Source organism: Aureobasidium subglaciale (assembly GCF_000721755.1).
Source record: "Aureobasidium subglaciale EXF-2481 unplaced genomic scaffold scaffold_14, whole genome shotgun sequence".
NCBI lineage: Eukaryota > Fungi > Ascomycota > Dothideomycetes > Dothideales > Saccotheciaceae > Aureobasidium > Aureobasidium subglaciale.
The window spans coordinates 77399-91806 of NW_013566981.1; the positions used below are offsets into that span (position 1 = coordinate 77399).

General features: G+C 49.1%; 10 protein-coding genes across 10 annotated transcripts; 4 read left to right on the forward strand and 6 right to left on the reverse strand.

The window, feature by feature from the left end:
* Nucleotides 1–406: 406 nt before the first annotated feature.
* Nucleotides 407–1176, forward strand: AUEXF2481DRAFT_30553 (uncharacterized protein; the record flags this gene model as incomplete). The annotated part of the gene is made up of 5 exons (XM_013487050.1): nucleotides 407–426; nucleotides 475–529; nucleotides 583–688; nucleotides 743–1051; nucleotides 1106–1176. 5 exons carry the CDS (start codon nucleotides 407–409, stop codon nucleotides 1174–1176), a joined length of 561 nt encoding a protein of 186 aa, XP_013342504.1.
* Nucleotides 1177–2613: 1437 nt separating this feature from the next.
* On the forward strand, nucleotides 2614–4447 carry AUEXF2481DRAFT_66801 (uncharacterized protein; the record flags this gene model as incomplete). The annotated part of the gene is made up of 3 exons (XM_013487176.1): nucleotides 2614–2831; nucleotides 3021–3217; nucleotides 3273–4447. 3 exons carry the CDS (start codon nucleotides 2614–2616, stop codon nucleotides 4445–4447), a joined length of 1590 nt encoding a protein of 529 aa, XP_013342630.1.
* Nucleotides 4448–4582: 135 nt separating this feature from the next.
* Nucleotides 4583–5536, reverse strand: AUEXF2481DRAFT_30555 (uncharacterized protein; the record flags this gene model as incomplete). Its single annotated transcript, XM_013487051.1, has 2 exons — nucleotides 4583–5249; nucleotides 5400–5536. 2 exons carry the CDS (start codon nucleotides 5534–5536, stop codon nucleotides 4583–4585), a joined length of 804 nt encoding a protein of 267 aa, XP_013342505.1.
* A 405-nt stretch (nucleotides 5537–5941) lies between these two features.
* AUEXF2481DRAFT_288072 (uncharacterized protein) lies at nucleotides 5942–6407 on the reverse strand. The gene has a single exon (XM_013487222.1). It carries the CDS (start codon nucleotides 6311–6313, stop codon nucleotides 5993–5995), a length of 321 nt encoding a protein of 106 aa, XP_013342676.1. The 5' UTR covers nucleotides 6314–6407; the 3' UTR covers nucleotides 5942–5992.
* Nucleotides 6326–7198, forward strand: AUEXF2481DRAFT_66877 (uncharacterized protein; the record flags this gene model as incomplete). The annotated part of the gene is made up of 2 exons (XM_013487182.1): nucleotides 6326–6392; nucleotides 6447–7198. 2 exons carry the CDS (start codon nucleotides 6326–6328, stop codon nucleotides 7196–7198), a joined length of 819 nt encoding a protein of 272 aa, XP_013342636.1.
* A 250-nt stretch (nucleotides 7199–7448) lies between these two features.
* On the forward strand, nucleotides 7449–9041 carry AUEXF2481DRAFT_41194 (glycosyltransferase family 50 protein). The gene is made up of 4 exons (XM_013487102.1): nucleotides 7449–8261; nucleotides 8318–8588; nucleotides 8642–8749; nucleotides 8804–9041. Exons 1-4 carry the CDS (start codon nucleotides 7513–7515, stop codon nucleotides 8984–8986), a joined length of 1311 nt encoding a protein of 436 aa, XP_013342556.1. The 5' UTR covers nucleotides 7449–7512; the 3' UTR covers nucleotides 8987–9041.
* On the reverse strand, nucleotides 8639–9907 carry AUEXF2481DRAFT_80809 (uncharacterized protein). Its single transcript, XM_013487199.1, has 2 exons — nucleotides 9655–9907; nucleotides 8639–9594 (listed from the first exon to the last, which is right to left on the reverse strand). The coding sequence occupies exons 1-2, from the start codon at nucleotides 9890–9892 to the stop codon at nucleotides 9038–9040; spliced, it is 795 nt and encodes a 264-aa protein (XP_013342653.1). The 5' UTR covers nucleotides 9893–9907; the 3' UTR covers nucleotides 8639–9037.
* A 106-nt stretch (nucleotides 9908–10013) lies between these two features.
* On the reverse strand, nucleotides 10014–11160 carry AUEXF2481DRAFT_288101 (uncharacterized protein). Its single transcript, XM_013487223.1, has 2 exons — nucleotides 10408–11160; nucleotides 10014–10356 (listed from the first exon to the last, which is right to left on the reverse strand). The coding sequence occupies exons 1-2, from the start codon at nucleotides 10997–10999 to the stop codon at nucleotides 10310–10312; spliced, it is 639 nt and encodes a 212-aa protein (XP_013342677.1). The 5' UTR covers nucleotides 11000–11160; the 3' UTR covers nucleotides 10014–10309.
* Nucleotides 11161–11924: 764 nt separating this feature from the next.
* AUEXF2481DRAFT_6070 (uncharacterized protein) lies at nucleotides 11925–12741 on the reverse strand (the record flags this gene model as incomplete). Its single annotated transcript, XM_013487001.1, has 3 exons — nucleotides 11925–11986; nucleotides 12038–12636; nucleotides 12689–12741. 3 exons carry the CDS (start codon nucleotides 12739–12741, stop codon nucleotides 11925–11927), a joined length of 714 nt encoding a protein of 237 aa, XP_013342455.1.
* A 499-nt stretch (nucleotides 12742–13240) lies between these two features.
* AUEXF2481DRAFT_6071 (uncharacterized protein) lies at nucleotides 13241–14293 on the reverse strand (the record flags this gene model as incomplete). The annotated part of the gene is made up of 3 exons (XM_013487002.1): nucleotides 13241–13483; nucleotides 13531–13731; nucleotides 13781–14293. The coding sequence occupies 3 exons, from the start codon at nucleotides 14291–14293 to the stop codon at nucleotides 13241–13243; spliced, it is 957 nt and encodes a 318-aa protein (XP_013342456.1).
* Nucleotides 14294–14408: the final 115 nt, after the last annotated feature.

Sequence of the window (14408 nt, forward strand, 5' to 3'; positions counted from 1 at the left end):
AGCGCTCAAACAAGTGTCACAGCGACACATACAGCTTCCAGCTCATCCTTTATACCGAGTGAGACTTCACACGGGTGGATATGGACTGTGATATAGGGACAAAGTGTCGATATGAGGCTCTGAGAGCAAAAAGTCTAATAAGCTTCACTGTCTCGGTCTTCTGTGCCCGAAATGCACGGCCCGGTGGGCAGCGTCATGACCGCCGGGTAAATAGTCGCTGATAAGTATCCGTGACAATTATCCATTGCGCTCTTGCGACAGGAAGGCACGACTGCTTCACTTCTTCCTTCAGTACACTGCTTGTTTTCACAACTTCTTCATCGTCCTTCTTTCAAAGCGCAGCGCCTCTCTTTTCTACATCCACCGCACCTCGTCTTTTTCACAACCACAAACAGAAAACTTTACAATGGCTTCTTTTATGCGCTGGTTTGTCCTATCAGTGTGTCTATTTGCTCAAGGCTAACAAATATTTAGGTATGGCACCAAGCTCGCTCAGCGTCCCATGCTCACCCAGAGTGTCACTACCGCCGTACGTCAGGCAATTACTCCCCGACTGCTTCAGTGGTTAACGAGTCATTTCAGGTTCTCTTCGCAACTGGTGACACCATGGCCCAGCAGGGTGTCGAGAAGGTCGGCTTGAAGAACCACGATCTCGCCCGCAGTGGACGCATGGCCCTCTACGGAGGAGGTACGCATACAATGATACCGGTCTCTCACTACAAAGCTGATTGAGTTGCTTCAGCTGTCTTCGGTCCTCTTGCTACCACCTGGTTCGGCTTCCTCCAGCGCCGTGTTCGCATCCCCAGCTCGCCCAACATGGAGATCCTCGCTCGTGTTGGTCTCGATCAGGCCATCCTCGCTCCTACCAACTTGTTCGTCTTCCTGTCCTCCATGGCTATTATGGAGGGTTCCGACCCCTCAAAGAAGATCGAGTCCACCTACTGGAACGCTCTCTCCAAGAACTGGATGCTTTGGCCATTCGTTCAGGCTGTGAACTTCAAGTTTGTGCCTCTTCACCACAGAGTCCTCGTTGTCAACGTTGTCTCATTGGGTATGTCTTTCTGTTCCTACAAGTTGATCATGACCTCTTGCTAACAACACCAAGGCTGGAACTGCTACCTCTCCTACCTGAACTCCACCGGCTCCCCCATCCCTAAGGAGCTTCCTCCTTCATAGAGAATTCGAACCTCTTCGGGCATGGGCTCAACCCAATGCTGTTCCACTTCGAAGCTTTGAGATATCCAATGCGGCGTTGAATCGCGACATACAAAAGATGGCACCGGACCAATTATGCTTTGTCAAGGCGAGATACCTTGACCTATACCTAGCGTTGCTACATGAGACTACAGACTTTGTACATTAGCTAAGCGAGCGATGGTCTTACACGCTTATTACAGTAGCACATGAAACGGCTTTTGATTTTAGAGTTCTTGAGAATGTTCGATGTGGACGTCCAGATATGATTACATATAGTCCTGTGAGATCATGTTTCCCGTGCCTGTGCCTTTTCTTCTTCCTCTGGCGTGCGAGTCTTGAGCTGCAGGGCATGAATGCCGCCTTCAACGGCCATCTCATCCTTTAGAAGCGTGTAGACCATTCTGTGCCTTGCCGGCTGCATCTTCGATTTGAAAGCATCAGAGACGATATTGACTCTGGAGTTGTGTTAGTTGCTGGTCCATCTTCGCCGAGAGAGATGCTGGAATCTGGGAAACTTCAATGAGATCTACTTGCCTGAAATGTGTCTCTCTGGAGGTTACGCCTGCCATGGCCTTGTGGTGAGCATGCTTGTGAGAGTCATTGAAGATCTCGAGTGACGTCGGCTTCAATTCTTGTGTGATCTAATGATCGTCAGGACATGTATCGAGCGTCCGTCAGTGTAAGATGCACACCTTTTGCTTGATGGCATCTTCCATCGGTGTCATTGATGTGGTCATGGTAGAGAACGGCTTTCTGGATGCCGATGCAACAAATCGGCGCAACATTCGAATACGGATACTGGGTTGGCCTGTCAGTCACTACACTCTCCGACATCGTTCTCTTACTGAGAATATCACCGCAATCACTAACCTAGACTTGCACTGATGGCTGATGACAATCGCAAAGTTAATGGCCAATCTTTTGGTCGGGATGATGACCAAGTTTGGCTAGGATGAAATGTCAAGCACAGACCAGTCTCTATGTTATCTCCGCCGAAGTCGAAAGCGACCCTGGCCTTTGACTCGAAGTATCGCCAATCATTGTCAGACAACAATGTTCGTCAGATCAGCCAGATCACCACTCACCGTAACAGCGACTGACCAGCGCAACATGGTATCAAGACACAACGCTGACTATCACCCAAATTGTCTTCGACAAGCCCTATCCATGTTGCCAACAATGGTCGCCTGGAACTCCTCTTTTGGGTACTAGTGCATCGTCAGAGACCCCTCCAAGCGTGGAGTAACCTTCTGGTGGGGCAGCCGCGATTTCCATAGCTTCTGCACAGCACCGAGGTGCCTTATCGTCACCCAAAGGAACATTTGTACGAGATCAGGTGTGTGTGGCCCGGTAGTGTTTTCTACTTACGTAGTTCTGTAAGCGTATATCTACAAGGTGTCTTCCCCCCTCTTCTCGATGTATCGCTCTCTCCTTCGTCTTTCTGCTCCTCTTCCTTTTCAAAGATACCCTGCTCCTACTCGGCTTTTTAGGATTGTTACTCGCAACATGTCTGGTCTTTCGGTTGAGCTTACGGCACCTAATGGTGTCAAGTACACACAACCTACTGGTCTGTTCATCAACAATGAATGGGTAAAGTCCTCAAAAGGCTCCAAGATTTCTAGCATCAACCCCAGGTAAGTTTGCCATTGTGTTGCCCAGGCTCTGGATACAAGAGAGTGCTGTTCGCAAGAGAAGTAGACAGATTCGCTGCTGCTCTATTTCTCAGGCTTCTGTGGCTCTTATTTTCCCAAGCCAGGCAACCTTGTACTCCTCGACTCGGGGACCCAAACGAGCCATGAACAATGACTGACATTAATGCACAGTGACGAGAGCGAGATTTGCTCGGTCGAAGCCGGAGATGCAGAAGACATCAACAAGGCCGTCGCCGCAGCCAGAAAGGCATTCAAGGGAGAATGGAGAGAAATTGCCAGCACAGAAAGAGGAGAGCTCATGATCAAGTTGGCGAACTTGATTGAACAACACAAAGAAACCCTCGCAACAATTGAGACATGGGACAACGGTAAGCATATTCTGAGCGCTACAACACGAGGACAGCAACTGACATCATGGCACAGGTAAGCCGTACTCTGTCGCACTCAACGAAGATCTGGGCGAGGTCATCGGCACACTCAAGTACTACGCCGGATACGCAGACAAGATCCACGGACAAGTTATCGACACCACACCCGCCAAGTTGGCCTACACAATCCGCGAGCCCATTGGTGTCTGCGCTCAAATCATCCCTTGGAACTATCCTCTTGCCATGGCAGCATGGAAGCTTGGTCCCGCTCTTGCTGCTGGAAACACCATTGTCCTCAAGCCCGCCGAACAAACTCCTCTCGCTATTCTTTATCTCGCCAACTTGATCAAGGAGGCTGGTTTCCCACCAGGTGTTGTCAACATCGTCAACGGCTACGGTCGTGAAGCAGGATCTGCTCTTGTGCAGCATATGGATGTCGATAAGGTTGCTTTCACTGGCTCCACCGCTACTGGTCGTGAGATTATGAAGATGGCAGCCGTCAACCTCAAGAATATCACGCTCGAGACTGGTGGTAAATCTCCTCTCCTAGTGTTTGACGATGCAGACCTCGATCAGGCAGTCAAGTGGGCACACATCGGCATCATGTCCAATCAAGGCCAGATCTGCACAGCTACTTCGCGTATTTTGGTGCAAGATGGCGTTTACGACAAATTCATCTCGGCATTCAAGGAGCACTGCAAGGAGACCAGTATTGTTGGTGACCCGTTCAAGGAGGATACCTTCCAGGGTCCTCAGGTCACTAAGCAGCAATACGAGCGTGTTTTGTCTTACGTTGAGGCTGGCAAGTCTGAGGGAGCCAAGCTGATCTCTGGTGGAGAGCCTTGCAAGCAAGACGGCAAGGGTTTCTTTGTCGCACCTACCATCTTCGCAGACGTCAAGGATGACATGAGGATCTTCAAGGAGGAGGTCTTTGGTCCGTTCGTGGTCATCTCATCGTTCAAAGATGAGCAAGAGGCGGTCGACAGAGCCAACAACACCACATATGGTCTTGGCTCGGCCGTCTTCACTCAGGACATCACAAAGGCTCACCGTGTCGCACGAAACATCGAGGCTGGTATGGTCTGGATTAACTCAAGCAACGACTCTGACTTCCGCATTCCCTTTGGAGGTGTCAAGCAGAGTGGCATCGGTAGAGAGCTCGGCGAGGCTGGTCTTGATGCCTACACCAACAAGAAGGCCATCCACGTCAACTTGGGCACCAAGTTGTAAAAGTTTCGTTTTGAAGTCGATCGGAGTTGGCCTTTCGACAAGAGCCGTGTTTTTAGTTCGTACATAGCCACAAGAGCTCATAATATCACTGTCATGATTTAGTGGTACAACCTTTTCCAAAATGCAGTCTTGCGTTTAACCTTCAACTTCGACATCTCTGCGCGGACCAGAGTCGAGATCGGGCATCCAGCCCTTTGGTCGCTCTCTTCCGCGAATAACCAGACCGTACAAGGCCTTTTCCACCTTTTCCACACTAGTCTGCATGACATCCATCTTCTTAGCCACATCGCGAGCGAAGGAACTACCAAAGCCTACATTCAAGCCTTCCAGCTCTGAACGTAGTGCACGAAGATCCGTAAGAACATCTCTGTGACTGCTGGATTTGGAGTCCACATCCATGCTGTCGACCGAAGCAGTTTTATCGTCCGATTCGACTGAAGGAAGCTTGCCATCCGTAGCCATTGTAGTAATGGAGAACCTCATCAATTCACCAGTCATGTCAAAGACACCGAGCAGGTAATCCTCGACGGTGAGTTGTACGGGGCCGCCTTCTCCACCTAGCGACCGTAATTGCTCTACCGAGTCTTCATATGTAAGCAAGGTTCCGGTGGTCAGGTAGTGCTGGAAAATGGCGGCTTCCATGTACTCCTGGTTGCCACCAGTGATATTACGGGCATATCTCCAGGCATTGATTCCTTGTAGTTCGGAGGAGACGGTGTTGTATCTCTCCTTGATGATGTCGTAGTATTGTGTGTTGTTCTTGTTCACATGCGCGGGTAATGGCTGAGCGAGCTTGCGGATCCTAGACACACACCCTCGTCGTCAGCTTCTTGTTCGCTGGGTTCGTCGTCGGGTGTTTCGATTCAATCGCACCTTTGGAGGGTAAAGATACTGCAAAAGCCTTTGTCAGCCACCAATGGCAATGACTTTTTCCAATGTCGTCGGCTCTCACATCTTTTTTGATGCAGCGGTTATGTCTCGCGATGCTTTGATGGTACGTTCTCGGCGGTCGTGGTGTTCATCCAATTCCTTGCGGAACGTCTCGAACATGGGCAGGAAAGGCGATGATTTGTCCTCGGTGGCCTCCATTGTGTCTGATCTTGGTCGTTTTTGGCCCATTTGCTGTGTGTGTCTCCTTTCTTGATACTTTTGTGACTGCTTCTTTTGGCTCTCAGAGCTTTGGTTATGTCACTATTTCGAGGATTCGTGGCTTGGCACGATAGGCTTCCGATGATTGTTCGCATCGAGTTTGGAACCTCGCCTCGAAGCTGCAACTTTTATTCTTCTTCCATTTTGAATGCATGACAATTCAGTTTCTTGCTAATGTGTTGCTGAATAATGCGCACACTCTGTATAAAGAGATGATCGCCAGCAGAGTTGCTGCCATGGATCAATCAGATCCCAGCACTTTGGCTCCCGACTACGTGATGCATACCTGGTAGCAATTGGGATCAAAGCAACTAATCACTCGAAGACGTCTGCGCTACTGACAAGACTGCGGCTTCTACAAGCTAGCCTTCTATCAACTGCAAAAGCTGCTCAACATCAACGCGCTTCTTCTCGGATCAAGATCGGCGTGGTTAGAAGAGCCTCAACACAAGCCACATGAGGTCTAAGGAATGAAGGAATGTGCAGCCGGAACAAAGGTATTCTTACACCCCGCCGTCTTGCAGAGAATCCAGACTTTGCTACACCCAAAAGGAGTCCGCAAACGGAAACCACGATCGTGAGATGTCCATTATGCTCTCGGTAGGTAGCTTGAATGCCATGGCTGGGCCCGAATACAAGAAGACTTTGAGAAGTCGGCCAGACTTTGCGTCCTGGTTTCCATCTCACACACCATCGTGATCTACTAATTCTTGTCATCTCATACTAAACATGGCCAGAGTCGGTAAGCCGGCTCCCGACTTCACCGCTACAGCGGTGATGGACGGCAAGCTGAAAGGTGGTCCTAAATCCAAGCAGCTTTGACGATGCAGGAAACTAACGGGTGTTACAGAAATTAGTCTGAGTGTTTATACTGGTGCCAACCATTGGGTCGCTCTCATATTCTTCCCAAAAGCATGGTCATTTGTCTGTCCAACCGAGATCCGCGCTTTCAGCGAACGTCTCGAAGAGTTTTTATACTCTCGTTCTTGCGCTGTTGTCTTCGCCTCGACAGATACAGAGCTTTGTCTTCGTGCTTGGAATCATACCAATGAGATGGAGGGAGGCCTTGGTGGCGTTCACGTACCTCTTATGAGCGACAGCAATCACAAAATCAGCCGCGACTACGGTGTCTTGCTCGAAGAGGAAGGTGTCGCTGAGAGAGCTCTCTTTATCATCGACCCCAAGGGTAATGTCAGAAACATCACAATCAGCGACGCAGATGTTGGACGCAGTGTGGATGAGACTTTGCGTATCATCGATGCTCTTGCCTTCAAGGACGAGTATGGAGAAGGATGTCCTGTCAACTGGAAGAAGGGCGATGCAGGCCTCAAGATGGCCGAGCAGACCAAGGTCAACGGCCCTCTCGAGATGAAGAAGTCCTGGAGCGAGTGGGCTAGACCAAAGCTCCAGCGTGCTTGGAGTGGTCAATCACAGAGGTCTATTGGGAGTGGTGCTATCAGGACTATGAGTTCGTTCAGACCGGTCTCTGAGACCGTGACACCGCCTTCACCTCTTGTTTCACCTACCAGCTCTACAATTGGTATCATGGAGAGGAATATGGAAGCTGCCATGGCCAATCACCACATCGGTCTCGCTACTTAGCGAAGCAAGGGGACAGGAGTTATGATGACATTCTCCAGTAGTGTTCTGTCGTATCTGAAGCATAATGGCAATGGTACAAGCAATCACTTCTTAGACTCTATCTCCCTCTGCAACTTGATTCCCACTATCGTATATCATTGACATCCCCACTTTTGATGCCTCAGAAAGTGACCATCAAAATGCCAAGACTTTTGATCGCAAAGTCCACCTCCGCCTCTCCTTTCCATGCTCCTATAAAGTCCAATATCATCCAAAACCAAAACTTCGAGGAGATTGTCTGTAATCTCAAACTTGTGCTTGAGACTCTCATCGACATGTCACGACCTGGTCCTACAAATACAGGAGTAAAACCTCAACCTGCCAGTTCAACAATAACCACGAAATTATTTTCCAACACACGACTCATCTTTGCCCTCTCTGGCCTCCTACGCGCCTCTCTACTCCTCTGGGGCGAATATCAAGATGCAAACTCACCTCTAAAATATACTGATATCGACTATCTAGTCTTTACAGATGCAGCTCGCTATATTTACAAGGGTAAATCTCCCTACCTCCGGGACACCTATCGCTATACACCTCTACTAGCCTGGCTGCTCTACCCAACAGCATGGGGAAACCGCTGGTTCTGTTTCGGAAAACTGGTTTTCGCAATGGGAGACTTGGTAACTGGATATCTGATCTTCCTCTTGCTCAAGAAAAGAGGCATGCAAGAGGGAAAGGCTGTAGCGTTTGCGAGTATTTGGCTACTGAATCCTATGGTTGCGAATATCAGTACGAGGGGCAGTTCGGAGGGATTGTTGGCTGTTATTGTGGTGGGCATGTTGTGGGCCGTTGAGGAGGGATATACCATTTTGGCTGGGTGTCTTCTGGGCTTGGGTGTGCATTTTAAAATCTACCCGTTTATTTATGCGGCGAGTATGGTTCGGTGGTTGGATAGGAGTGAGGTTGGTTCGTGGGATGGAAGAGGTGGGTGGTTCGGTGGTTTGGTGAATCGAGGCAGAGTTCGTTTGGCTCTGTTCAGCTTCATTACTTTCAGTGGGTTGAACTTGTTGATGGTCAAGCTGTAAGTCTCGAGAAGAAGTATACCTGAGAAAAGTTTTGATGCTGACATGGTATCAGATATGGCATCGAGTTCCTTCGGCACAGCTACACCTACCATCTCACTCGCATCGATCATCGCCACAACTTTTCCGTCTACAACACGTTGCTTCATATGAAGTCTGCTTTGGGCTCGTCTTCAGGCTTGGGCATCGAGTCTCTGGCTTTCTTACCACAGCTTTTCTTGTCCGTGGTTGCCATTCCTCTGCTTTTGGCCAAGAAGGATTTGGCAAGCACGATGCTGGCCCAAACATTCGCTTTCGTCACATTCAACAAGGTGTGCACAAGTCAGGTAAGTTCTCTGGTGAATGGTGTTGATGCTTCCTTCTCTAATACGATTCCCAGTACTTCTTGTGGTACATGGTCTTCCTCCCATTCTACCTTCCGACCTCCTCGCTTCTTCGTCGACCCAAGCTGGGATACACAGCTCTTGCCCTGTGGGTGGTTGGTCAGGTAAGCTTTCCTCATCTGCTCCTTCCAGTGTGACTCTGCTAACAGCAAAATCAGGCTCTGTGGCTCCAGCAAGGCTACCAGCTAGAATTCCTCGGCCACTCGACATTCGTCCCAGGACTCTGGTTCGCCAGCATGGCCTTCTTCGGCATAAACTGCTGGCTGCTTGGTATCGTCGTTTCCGACATCAACAAGCTACCTCCCAGCACCCCTGCCATCCTAGACAGAAAGATGCAATAGCGATAGCTGTATATAGACCATTGTTTTCTCGCTCAAAAAGCAGTCTCTCTTTCATCCATCTTCGGCATCGTCAAGCATTCCATCATTATCTGCCTGCGTACTAACCCAATTCTCCAGCATCTGACTGCCAGCAGTCTGACCCGTGGCTTTCTTGACACCCTTGCGCTTGACAATTAAGCACAAGATACGGCCATAGATACTGAATCCTTCGTATGCTGTCTTCAAACCCAGCTTTTTCTTATCCTCCTCTTCTTGATCTGTAACTCTCTTCCTCTTTGCTTTTGGTTTTGTTTCCTCTTCTTCCTCATCCTCGTCATCCTCTTGCACAAAGATAGAATCTTCGTCTTCACGAGCTCGTTTCTTGCCCGAGATAGCTTCAGGTACATCTTCCAATCTCGTCTCTTCTGCGTCTTCTTCCAGTAATATTGCGGGGACTTCTTCCTCATCATCGACATGGATAGCAGTGTCAGAAGTATTGTTATTGAAGAATTTCGTCAATTTCTTCGTATTGCTCTGCAGGCGCGGTTTTTCGGAGAATATTTTTTGCTTCGTGAGCATGGCGTGTGTGTTACTCGTCTCTGTCAAGAAGATGGAGACTTCAAAGTCATCTACACACATCAATCAGCCCAGCCCTCCAATGTGAGTCTTTGCAGAGAAGACCAGCATACCTTGTGCAACAACATCCCTCACACCCCGCTTCTTCTTTCCACCCTTTTTCTTTGCATTTTCATTCTCCTCGCGCAGTTTCGGTAGCACGAGGGGTCGTACGGCTTCAATGACACGAGGGAGGACGGGGTCGCGTGAGTTGAGCAGCCAGGAGTTTGCGAGGGATGGGTTGTCGAGGTAGATGCGTACTTCGAGGACTGAGTAGCGCGTGATGCGTAGATATCGTCGTATTGGTGCCATGGCTTTTGTTGCTGGGTTGTGAGGTGAAAGGTACAGGTTGGTTCTGCGTGGGTGACGCGATGGAACTCGTGGCTACGTCATTTTTGGAGTCAGGGTCTCCGTGTCTTTTGACATTTGCGACTTGTGAGGACATGCTTGATTCACGGAATTATTGATCAGGTATTCAGAAGCTTCCAGTGCTAGATCCAGAAGTAGTTCTGATATGATACTAAGAGAAAGGGATTTTCTACTACGGCAGTTGGAAAGTGATAACTTCTGACCACTTCTGTTGAAGCTGTTCAACTGGGCAATGGTCTGCATTGCTTCAATAAATCCTCTCTCCGGTCCATTATCTGCTTGTGGACTTGGGCACGAATTATCGTCTCTCTGTTTTCTTTTCTCATGATGTACGAATTCATGTCGCTCTCTCGTTTCCTGCTAAAGCAATGATTCTGGCAGCTTCGAGCCCTTGACCTTTCCGCAAGCTTGACAGGGGTCAGTACGGCGCTTCTATGTATAGAGAAGAAATGTCATACTTGCTTTCCATTCTTCCTCACTCTCATGTTCGTGGTAGGTGCAAGGATTAGAGCAGCACGAGCAACCAGGCGGGTTGAGCTCCGTGCGAAGTGCTACTTCTTTCAGAACTTCGTGCATGAAGCCGGGTAGTAGTCTTCCTCCATCTTCCAGTTCCGCATCAAGGTAGCAACCCGGGGCGTAGTCATCACAGTCAGGCGTCCAGTGCGAGACATAACTCCCTAGAGTCTGCTTCCATAGAGGATCGGTGTCTGGAAGGTGCGAGATGATCTCTAGGACCAGAGTGTACGAGCATAAGGACATGTTCGCAGCTGCTAACTGATTCATGGTAGCGCGACGAAGCGCCAGAAAGTCAGTTAGATCGGCGAATATGTATAGATTGATGAGGCAGCATTGACGATCGTGCGCTCCCTCTACGTGCGTTCCTTTGCTGGGGAGACTACCTGTGTACAACCATGTTGCAAATGCCTTCAGAGTGTTGCTGGACATGTCGGCGTCAAGAGATGCCTTTCGTGATTCCGAGAAGCCGCCTCTGAGAGCCGCGGTGTAGTAAGGCGAGCAGGAACACAACAGCTCCTTGTGAATAGTAACCATAGCACCTTGATCATCTGGCTTGAGTTTGATAGTCGCGGTCGACTTGGTGATGGCGGTGCTGAAACCTTCTTAGATCTATTTTTGAACACTTTGGAATTGAGCTCCTCAACTCACGAAACTGCTTTAAAAGTCCATCAATATCTTGACCACTTTTTAGAGGCAGCGCCGCTGGCTGGCGTAGCTTTAGGTGGCGTAGTGGGGACGATGATGTTGGGAGGGAAAGAGGAAAGTGTAGTGCGCAGTAAGACGCAAGGTGCAATAGTGTATAAGGCAGCGTGATGCGAGACGAGAGTAAGATGTGGCAGTGAAGGATGTAGTGAAGATGTATTCGGGCGAGAAAGCCATGAGAGATGAAAGGGGATTACTTTTTGTGAGCGTGTTACTGACTAGTCAGGTGAAACATATCTCGGTGAGATCTGCGTTCTCTTCTATAACGCTTCCCATCCGCTCGTCTCTGTGTCTTGCTATGCTTGGTGCTTGCGTGGCGAAGAGTCATAACGCGAAAGCCAGCACGTCGATATTGTTTTGGGAGACGTTCGTCAGCTTTGCGAACCATCGAGCTGAACAGTTGTCTTGGATGACATCTTCATGATACTCACAATGGCAACTTTGAATTGGTCGCTCCTGCCCTTCACTCATCTCTGCCTACCAAGAAAAAAGCCGGTGTGAGGAATGAGCTCTCCTCGCCAGGGTATCGACTGATTGGCACAGCATGATTAACACATGTAACCTTACCCTATCTCTGATTCCTTGTTCTCTGCCGGAAGAGTTGCCGCAGACTGATGAAAAACACCAGTCTATATTCGAAACTCAAGCTTAAGCATCAGCTTGACCATCGCATGGTTCATTCCCAGTTTCTGTGAGTATCCAGATTGCGCTTCACCTTGCGCATTGATTCTGGCATCCAATATGATGTTTTGCCGCGTCAACCAATCTTGGAGAAGAATCGTTCCTCTGGCTTCTTTGACTTCGGTAGCTGTCCACAGGCTGTTTACCATCAGTCAGCTGTATGGCGATTGGAGTGTGTCTCGTACGTACTCGCTCTCCACTCTTCCTCGCCTTCGTGTTCGTGGTAATTGCACACATTACTACAGCATATGCACTTCTCCTGTTTCACACCTTTGACCGAAGATTGGCGCACAAGAACTTCATAGAAGAAATCACCGTGGATCACGATCTCCGGGATGTTTTCGACAGCGTCATATTTGTCGTCCTCGGGTGTCCAGTGGTTAGCGTAGTGGTCAATGATTCGCCGGCAATACGGTGATCCACTTGAAAGGGAAGAGAGCGCCAGGCCTACTTCTCTGTATCTCTCCATTCTTCCGTCTTCGGTCATGATTCGGCGACGAAAAGCCAAGTTGTCGGTGAAGTCGGCGAAAATATACAGCATCAAACGGTCTTCTCGCTCCCAGGCTAGGAGCTCAAGTCGACCAGCGTAGATCCAGTCTACGAATACCTTGAGCTGCTTGTCAGACAGCTCGACGTCGAATACCTTTCGATGAGCCTCTGCAAACTGGCCATCCAATGCCGCAGCATAATAAGTAGAGTAATAACAGAGAAGCGCTTTGTCGATTGTTTGCAACTCGCCCTCTGCGGAGCGAAGCTGTATGCAGTCAGGCGATGTGTTTTTGAAGTGGCTTGATCATATCAGCAAAAGAAAGCACTAGAAAGTCATCTACGGCCTCTTACTCAACTGTCTGTCTGGACCAGCAGTTTCTGTGCCAGTCAGAGTGTTGCTGCATAATGGTGAGATCGAGGATCATATGCTGATATGCAGGCGGAGCGGTGTTGTTTGCGAGAGCGTAATGGAAATCTTGTCGAGTGTTTATGTTGTGTGAAAGCGGAATATTCAGACGTCGACTTTCATCACATGCTATAGACGTGCTCCACGACCATGTGGTCGTCAAGTTCAAATCGACGAGCTGGTTAGTTATCTTACTCCGCTTTGTCTCTTTGTGTCTCATTCGCAATCTCATCGAGCTCTTGTCGTAGCAAGGTGTCTCAGACAAAGCCCATACACTTTCTCCGAGTGTCCCAGGGATCCGAGACAGAAGCATCGGTGAAATGATCTTGTCATCCTCCAACATCTGAATCCTTGTAACACACATTACTGTCACTACACACCATGATGCTTGTATGCTATACACAGGAGAATATCCAGCTCGTACTTGCGGATGGTGAGTGTCGATCAAGTGATTAAGTTTCAAATTGGGCATCCCTTCGATGTAATGCATTGATGTTTCATAGCTCGTTGAACCAGGGAATTGCAGACATGGCTCCAGGCTTCTCCACTGTGCGCGCCGCAGCCGAATTGGCGAACTCGATCATCTTTGCAGGCGCTTCAGGTGTCTTGCCTCCATTCTTTGCGATTTCGACAGCTAGACCTCCAACAAATGTGTCTCCAGCAGCGGTAGTGTCGACAACCTTTGCTTTGCGACCAGGTGTGTGTCCCGAAGTTCTTGACTTGGCAGAGTGGTAAACGCCCTAATCTTATTAGCTGAGAGCAGAGTAAGGAAGCATGACACGCCTACCTTAGCTCCGAGGGTGATGACAACCATATCTGGAACACCACGTCTGAAGAAGTCTTCACAGATCTGAGGAAGATCATCATCTTTCAACTCCTCCTTGGCTTCGCGCAGGATATCGGCTTCGCTCTCATTCATGATCAAGCAGTCAATATACTGATAAAGGTCTTCTGGCAGCTTCTGAGCGGGTGCTGGGTTCATGATAACCTAAATTGATATCAGCATGTAGTGCATGACCAGCAGTGAGCATTCGTACATATTTGCCCTTCGAGTGTGCAAGCTTGATGTTGTGCACTACCTGGGCGAGCGGCATCTCCAACTGGAAGACCACAACATCTGCATCCTCGGGTATCAAATCTTTGGCCTCGTCACCTCCAGCAAAGTTTGCATTTGGGCAGAAGAGAATGCGGTTCTCTCCTGTCTTTTCTTCGACAATAATGTTGGCAATCCCCGTCTTCTGTCCAGTAACTTTCTGAATGTGAGTTGTATCGATGAAAGTTTCTTTCATGGCAGCAATGAAGTCTGAGCCAAATGAGTCTTCGCCGACAAAGCCAACCATGCTGACCTTGATGGGTGTGCTAGCGACTGGTGTCGAGCCATCACTGTTGCGAGATAATCTAGCACATGCTACAGCTTGGTTCGCACCCTTACCACCAAAACCGGTGTCTGAAGAGCTGGCCTCAAGAGTTTCACCTCCTGCAGGCACACGAGGGGTGCGAGTGATGAAGTCGATGTTCAAAGAACCGATCACAGCGATAGAGCCCGGCATTGTCGAACTGGTATCGCAATAAACAGCGAAATATAGTAGTGCCACGTATGAAAGAGTTCTTGATTCCCTATACTATAGCATGCCCAAGACGGAAGGAAGGCCGAGTGAACAAATG